This window comes from Lotus japonicus, chromosome 5 (assembly GCF_012489685.1).
Source record: "Lotus japonicus ecotype B-129 chromosome 5, LjGifu_v1.2".
Taxonomy (NCBI): Eukaryota; Viridiplantae; Streptophyta; class Magnoliopsida; order Fabales; family Fabaceae; genus Lotus; species Lotus japonicus.
Window position 1 is genome coordinate 60,848,960 of NC_080045.1, and position 8,206 is coordinate 60,857,165.

At 33.5% G+C, this 8,206-nt stretch overlaps 2 protein-coding genes across 2 annotated transcripts; one reads left to right on the forward strand and one right to left on the reverse strand.

Moving 5' to 3' along the window:
- Positions 1 to 766: 766 nt before the first annotated feature.
- On the forward strand, positions 767 to 6,786 carry LOC130720849 (protein WHAT'S THIS FACTOR 1 homolog, chloroplastic). Its single transcript, XM_057571554.1, has 2 exons — positions 767 to 2,651; positions 6,338 to 6,786. Exon 1 carries the CDS (start codon positions 986 to 988, stop codon positions 2,240 to 2,242), a length of 1,257 nt encoding a protein of 418 aa, XP_057427537.1. The 5' UTR covers positions 767 to 985; the 3' UTR covers positions 2,243 to 2,651; positions 6,338 to 6,786.
- LOC130719925 (uncharacterized) lies at positions 3,360 to 3,905 on the reverse strand. Its single transcript, XM_057570519.1, has 2 exons — positions 3,902 to 3,905; positions 3,360 to 3,781 (listed from the first exon to the last, which is right to left on the reverse strand). Exons 1-2 carry the CDS (start codon positions 3,903 to 3,905, stop codon positions 3,360 to 3,362), a joined length of 426 nt encoding a protein of 141 aa, XP_057426502.1.
- Positions 6,787 to 8,206: the final 1,420 nt, after the last annotated feature.

Here is an 8,206-nt window from a genome sequence, read left to right on the forward strand (position 1 = left end):
CCGATATACAAAAAAAAAAGATGGTGATTAGTTAGAAATGTAATTAATAATTGGTCGAGTAATTATAAATAATTATCAAATTTAGGTTTTAATTGGAAATAATAATAGTTCGAATTATAATAAATAATGTCAGGAACACAAATAGTTGTGCCAACCCATGTTAGCTAGTCTTCAAAGTTAATTATAAGTTATTTTAAACTTACTTTCATAAGTTTTTCAAAATTAACTTATACATATGCACTTCTACTAACATCTAAATTATTTTTTATTTTATCTTATCAAATTTACTTGTGAATAGACATTTATATGATAAACGTTTATTTTCATAGGTGTTTAATTAAATAATTTACACAAACGCATCTTAAATTAATATTTTTAGCCTAAGACAAGTATTCTTCATGAGAGGCTATCATATTTGAGTCGAAAAAAACCACATCCTAGTGATGCTAGCTCTTCTTACAGAGGATTTTCTCATATGGGCAAGACTCAAACTCAAAACCTTGAAGAGAATGAACCACGTGCCCTTTTTGATTAATCTCTAGTTGGTACTTAAATTAATATTTTGAGAATAAAATTTATGTTATGCAAATTAATCATGGGTAACATTCTAGACTAGTAGTGTTAATAGATGTATTCTAACCAACACATATTGACTCAATTGGTAAGGATAGAGCACTTTCTTCCAAAATGTCGTGTGTTTGATCTTCCTTGCCGCATGAAGATTGTGTTGGTGAGTGATCTTCCTTGCCGCATGAAGATTGTGTTGGTGAGTGATCTTGTATGTACATCTATAAGCGATATAAGATCTCGGGAGCATGTAGTAGTTCGTATTGGTAACCGGAATCGAATTCAACTCAACTTTCATCCATAAAAAAAAAAAATAGATTTCTTCCAATTGTTAGGGTTTTGGGTTTGGTAGTGTTTTATGCCCCATGAACCCCAATGTGGTTCCTGATTTCATCACCTCAAACTCCTCTTCACCTCAATGATCACCTTCACCAGACGAATTCACCATCATCTCCACCCCACTGCATCACCACAAGGACAATGGCTCCGCCGCACGTTCTGCCTGTGGTCATCAAAGAAGGACCCAGACCTGGAAACGGCACTCTCACGCAACCGGCGGTGGGTGGTGAACAACCAGATCAAGAACATCATCCTCCGCTACCCTAACAACGAGATCCCCATTGAAGCCCTCCAGAAGAAGTTCAAAACCCTCGATCTTCAAGGCAAAGCCCTCAACTGGGTTTCCAAGTACCCTTGCTGCTTCGACGTCCACCAACGCCGTTGCCGCCTCACCAAACGCATGATGAGCCTCGTCGACGAGGAATTGTCCCTCAAGGACTCCCTCGAACCGGTTTTCGTTCGCCGATTGGCCAAGCTCTTGATGATGTCTTTCAACAAGAGGCTCAATGTTCTCAAAATCAATGAATTCAAGCGTAATTTCGGGTTCCCGGATGATTACTTGATTAGGATCGTGCCGAAGTATCCTGATTTGTTCCGAATTGTGAGTGAGAGTGGGAGGAGGAGTTCCATGGAGGTTGAGTTGTTGCATTGGGACCCTGATTTCGCGGTTTCCGCGGTTGAGGGTTTGGCGCGGAAGAATGGCGATGGCGCGGAGCTGGGATTTTCGTGTTTGTTGCCTTTGAGCTGGGTGAAATCGTGGGAGAGGTTTCACAAATTCGAATCGGTTCCTTATGTTTCGCCTTACTCGGATCCGAGAGGCTTGGTGGAGGGTTCGAAGGAGATGGAGAAGAGGAATGTGGGTTTGGTGCATGAGTTGTTGTCATTGACTCTTTGGAAGAAGTGCTCAATTGTGAAGCTTGGTCATTTTAGGAGGGAGTTTCTTTTGCCTGATAGGTTGAATGTGTTGTTGCTCAAGCACCCTGGGATATTCTATGTTTCCAATAAGTATAAGATTTACACTGTTCTGCTTAGAGAGGCTTATGTCGGGTCGCAACTCGTGGAGAAGGATCCTTTGGTGGTTGTGAAGGAGAAATTTGGGGAACTGATGCAGGAGGGACTTCATGAGTATAATCAAAGGCGGCGCATCCGCAATCTGGAAAAGAGGAGGACGAAAGGTGTTCCCTTTGCTAGAGCGGATGAAACGAAGGGTGGAAGGAGGAGAAGCCGTGAAAATTCTGATGATGATGATGACGAAAATAGTCGCGTGAGAGGGTTGCTTGACCCGGAAGAGAGAAAACGGTTTTATAAAGCTCTCTTTGATGATGATGATTCATGAAGTTTTGCATAGGTGTTTAGATTGTGTATTTGATTTGGAAAACAATCTATTCACCACTTAAATCCACCTCCACCTTGTGAGAAGAAGGAATACAAGTGAGAGATATGATCAGAAGATAAAGTGGGTGAAAATAGGATGGAGATTGGAGAGAAAGTTGGGTCTGGGAGGTATCAAAGTTGATTTGATTTACATAATCTAGATATCAAACTGCACTGCCCTTGTTTTGAAAAGATGATTCCATACATACAGCATTCCTAAAAAATGAATGAGGCTCGTCTAATGAAAGTGTTAGTCAGGCAGATTAATCTGGAGACTTTTATTCTCCTGGTGCTTTAAGCCCTCGATTTGTTCTGATGTCTCTGTTTGAGGTTTGGAGACGCCAGGAGCGGATTAATTGAAGCAATTCAAGGTACCTGTGTTTTAATATTGCCTTTTATGTTTAAGGCCATGATACATTTATCAAGTGAATGGCACTTGATATGGCTCGTTATCTAATCTAATACCTTTAAAAGACGACACAACAACGACCTGCATATTATTAGCAATGACCCATTGATGAACTTAATGGAAAGATTAATTCTTTACTTGAATTATTTCCTGTGTTAATCTATATATATATATGTAAAGGAGACTTGAGGTTTTGCATGTATTAAATGCATTAAATCATAAAGCTCCCATACATTTATATTAAATACATTAAAAAATAACATAAAACATTAAATATATTAAAAACTAAAAATATATATATATATATATATATAATTAAAAACTATTCAACTACCTATATTAAATAACAACATTCATAAACTTAAAATTTACTTGACTTTTGTATTTCACAAATATTAAAAATTAAATTCAATAAGAAAATAATACTTACTAATAGATAATTTAGAAAAAATAGTTTAAAAATTTATATCTATATATATATATATATATATATATAAGCTCACTTGAGCTATATGTATTAAGGGCATTAAATAAAGAAGTTAAATAAATTAAATTTCTATTCAACTTTCAATATGATGTAACTTTTGAAATATGTCAAGCTTTTTGTTTTTTTGACTTTACACATGTCAGTATTTTTCGTTCCATCGGAAAACTAACAACAAAGAAACCACTACACCGAGCTCAAACGATCCCTCAAAATTAGGGTCTCTAAGTCCCAAGGGGGAGCCTCTATCACGCACCAAGGATTCAAAGGAGAAGCTGCTCCTCTCTTTGCCAACCAATCCGCCGGTTCATTACAATCTCTAGGAATATTATCCAAAGTAACCCTCCAACTCCTTTGCAAGAGCTGTTGAATGGTCCTCAAAGATGGCATAAATTGGCAACGATCCTCATCCTGTAGAGCCAGAAGAAGGTCTCTGCAATCCACACTACAAATAACATTTCTGTAGCCTTTTCCCCACGCCACTTTCAGCCCATGTTCCAGAGCAGAAGCCTCAGCCTGCAGAGCATTTCCACCATCTTGGTACCCATGAAATCCAAGCAACCACTGGCCCTGTGAATCGCGAAAGATGCCACCCCATCCCATACAACCTGTGAATCAGTATAATGTAACCTTTGAATTATAAATTATATGTAATAATTTTTTTTATTAAATACATTAAATATAAAGATTGAAAACTGAAATAAATTAACTAGAGCCTATTTAGCTACCCATGCTAAATACAAATAAAATTATAAACTAAATTTTGAATTTTTTTTACATTACTCATTTACTATATATTTATTTCAGGAAAAAAATAATGAATTGTAAAAAAACTACACTAAATCATATGGGAGTACTATATATTAAATAGTAAAAATAAAAAATACATTAAATAATAAAAAACCCACGTTCGTATCAATTGTATTAAGTGTTAATTATAAATTTAAGTTACTTATAAAAGAACAGTTTATTCAGTATTAGTTAAAAAAGTTAGAATATTAATTATCAATCATAAATTGAAGGGGAGAAAGTTAAAATAAAACTAAGTAATATTTGAATATACAAAAAATATTGAGTTAAAATTAATTATAATAAATTAATATTTATTAAAAAATAATTAAGAAAAAGTAGTCTTTAAATAAAAAGTGGTGCTCTCTATAAGTATTTATCATTAACTATAATATGTGTGCATTCGTTGAAAAAATTCTTTAAATATAATTTTTGATCTATTATATATAAGTAGAAATGACTTGAGAATGAATAACAGATTAAAACAATTATGACCAAATTTGAATTAATTTAAATTTAACAAATAATTTTTTACTCTAATAAAAACATTTTTTATTATGATGTTAAAAGTTAAAATTAATTTATTGTGGATATAAAGTGTAAAAAAATACGTTATTATAATTTATTTATGATATTAAAAACTTATTACTTGATTTAATATATTTCTAACTCACATAATAATTTTCTATATTTTTAAACGAAAAATAATTAAGACTACTTAAGCGCTAATGATTTAATATCTATTACTAGAGAGAAATGCATGCAGTGTTTAATAACAAAGCTGGATCTATTGAACATATATGAAACTATTGCTTGGTTTGTACGTTTTGGTGAGTCAAAGGGAAGTAGAATGATTGTCCATATGATTTGGAACAATTTGCTAGAGGCTTTGAGCGTATTGAATGGCCACAAAAACAAAAGATGTCACAAACAATGTATCAGGAGCGACCGCCAGCCACTGTTTTGAAGTTTAATGTGGATAAGGAGTTGAAAGGAAACTCAGTGGTGAGTGGTATTGGTGGGGTTTTATGGATCAAGGAGGGGGTGTTAGGTTAGTTTGCAAAAGGACCTGAAATGTTGTGGGCTTTTGACGAATGTTCAAGTAGTGTTACACGCTTTGTTGTTTAATTTATTTAGCAATTTAATTTTTCAAATGTGGTGATTGAAAGTGATTCATCCTTAGTGGTTGGGTGAGTGTCTAGGGGAGATAGGAGCTCATGGAAATTGGAACATGTATTTAATCATATAGATCATCTGATGCCTATAATTCAATGTGTTAGTGTGGTGCATGTATTGCGTGAGAGAAACATTGTAAACAATTTTTTATCAAACCAAGGGTGGTAAGGAACAACAGATATCGGTCTGTTGTGATCCAATGTCATTATCTAAGTGAGAAGGTTGTTCTCATTTTTATTGCGTTTCAATAAAGTTTTTTTTTTAAATATCAATTATTAAATTTGAGTATTAGTAATTATTTAGATCTAAATAACTCTAATTTTATTCAATCAAATGTCTCACATCCATTATTATTTAATTTATTATATTTTATAATTAAATATGTTTTAATATTTGTATATATTTTTTATAATTTGGAGTGCCAGAGGCCCATAATATTTATATTTATTAAAATTATGATAATCATATATAATTTTAAAAATATTATTAATAAACCCGTGCAACGCACGGGTACCATTTCTAGTTATAAGAATTGTAAACTGCAACTGCCATCCCTTGGTCTCTTTTAAGATTTCAGTTGATTTTATATGGAAAGATGTCTTGGTTTAAAGCGGTGATTAGGAAATGAAGGGCATGTCTGAAAATCCTTTTACAATTGATTCTAAAGCCATAATCAGTTATGGGGAGAAGCTTCTAAGGGTGGCTTTTTGGTTTCATAATTGATTTTAATGAAAAAGAAGTTGATCCAAACATGCTAAAAGTTTATGTTCCAAATGAAACTTGTGTTTTAAAATAAATCTGTCTATTTTCTTGAGGCATGTATTTGACCTTTAGATGGTTTGAACCTGTTACTTCTTACAATGTTCTGTTAAAATATCATGTACTTCAATTCCAAAATGTAATTGTGAATTTTCATTGGTTATTACTTGTTTTCTCTTTAAAAATTGCTCTAGTTTATGGAATGCATGATTTTGCTTTCTTTCTAGGTCTAGGACTTGGTTCAAGTTGTCATGGACCACCATCCCAGTTGGTCTTTGGTTACCACTTATTTTGGGCATGCCTTCCCTATGTTCTTACAGTCCACAGACAATTGAAAAATGCAGCTATCCTTTTTAATTGCTGCTTTTTTAAATTCTCTTCTAGAATATATTTAAGATTGTTATTATGGTCGAGGAAATTGTTAATTTGGTCCTTTTTAGATTAATGTCTTTGAAGGCAGGATTGATTTTGGTGGAAGAATGTTTCTGAATGGAGAAGTTAGATTTCTTGCTCTGTTAGAATCCCTGAGTTTCTGGAAGATTGGTCAATGTCTGAATTGATTATGAAGCAAGGGAATCGCACAAGTGGTGGCTTCATCAGTGTTCCATGAAGTCTTCACATAACTGTATGTCAAACTTCCACCAGCAAATTTAGTATGAGTCTGGTAAATTAAATTTCGCCAGGACTAAATAAAAAACAATGATTCAAGTTTAGTTATGTATTTTCTTTTTATGTTTTATTATGCCTCACAAAAGCATATTTTAGGGACGAGCTTGGGGGAGGTGGAAAATGGTAGAGATAAATTTGGTGATTTACTTCTGAAAAGGGTATTTGATTGAAGATTATAAAAATATTTTATGATTTACTTGAAAGTTCATTAGTTTTTCAATTAACTTCAAAAGTTAACTTGTGTCATAAACTTTCTGACATGAACTCTCATATGATGAACTTATTTAATAGTTGTTTGATTAAGGTATTTTACCTAATTGATGAGTGTCACTTCACATGTTGAAATCTGGTTCATGCTAATCCATTCACCCTCGTTCTATAGAAAAAATAAATCAAACAAATTAAATTAAAAATATGAGAAAAAATAGGATATTATTTAAAGAAAAGGATCAGAATAAGTTGCGATAATTATTTAATTTGTTCAAAAAAATATAATTATTTAATTTTAATTATGATAGTGGATTATGTTTAGCTATTGAAATTTTAATCTATAGCATTGGATATAAGTTATACTTAAAGATATTAAAATAATAAGCAGAAGTGTTGAATTGGAATTACAAAAATAAAAATATTTGAGTGTAAATAATTTTAGGGTTAATGGTCAAATTAGTCCATTTGTTTGTAAGTGAGTTTGATTTTAGTCTCTCTGAGGAAAAATGACGTTTAGAGGCGGTTATTTTTACAATTACAAGCGGTTTTTGACTGTCACTAAACGTCAATTTTCCTCGGAGGGACTAAAATCAAACTCGCTTACAAACTCAGGGAATAACTTGACCATTAACCCATAATTTTAACTTATGGATCACTTTTGTAAGGTGTATATGGAGTCCAGTATGAAATTAAAAAAATGAAAAAAAGAAAGAAGACTAAAAGTGATCGATATAATGTGTAGTGAAATAGTGCCTTTATTTTATTGAACGAGATTGCATGGTCCCTAAAAAGTTGCAATTGTTGGAGCCTTCTTTTATATTGTGTATAATCCGTTATCATCTTCCATAACTTTCCCACTACACCTCCCTCTTCCTTGCCGTCCCACCTCCTTCATTTGACCCTCTTTGATTCTCCCTCCACGCCACTGTCGGAGCTCTGACATTGTTCTCAAAGAAACCCTTTTCCTTCCCCATTTTGCCCCACGTACTCCTCTAGTTCTACTTCCGGTCCGACCTCTGCTCCCCCACCTCCTTTGGCAAGCTTGTCACCACGCTTTTCCAAAAACACGACATTCCACGGTAACGACAACTGTCAATAAAACCTAAACCCTATGTAGATAGATGACTTGGTTAGGGGATGCAAAAGGGTGTTGGGAAAGGAAGAAAACACCGGAACTTTTTTTCCATTAATGGAAGAAAAAACAGGATGAAAATGCACCTTTTACCTCAATTTCGATCATTGCACATAGCCACACTATGAAGTCCTTTCACTTCGGTTATGTAAGAGTAATACACTATCTTTACGGGTATGTCTAAGAGTAATAAAATAAAATATTAATTGAACACGCACTCTCATCCTTCATAATAAATGTTTTTATACACCATTAATCTAATTTTATATCGACATCAAATCGCTATATGCCACTAAGA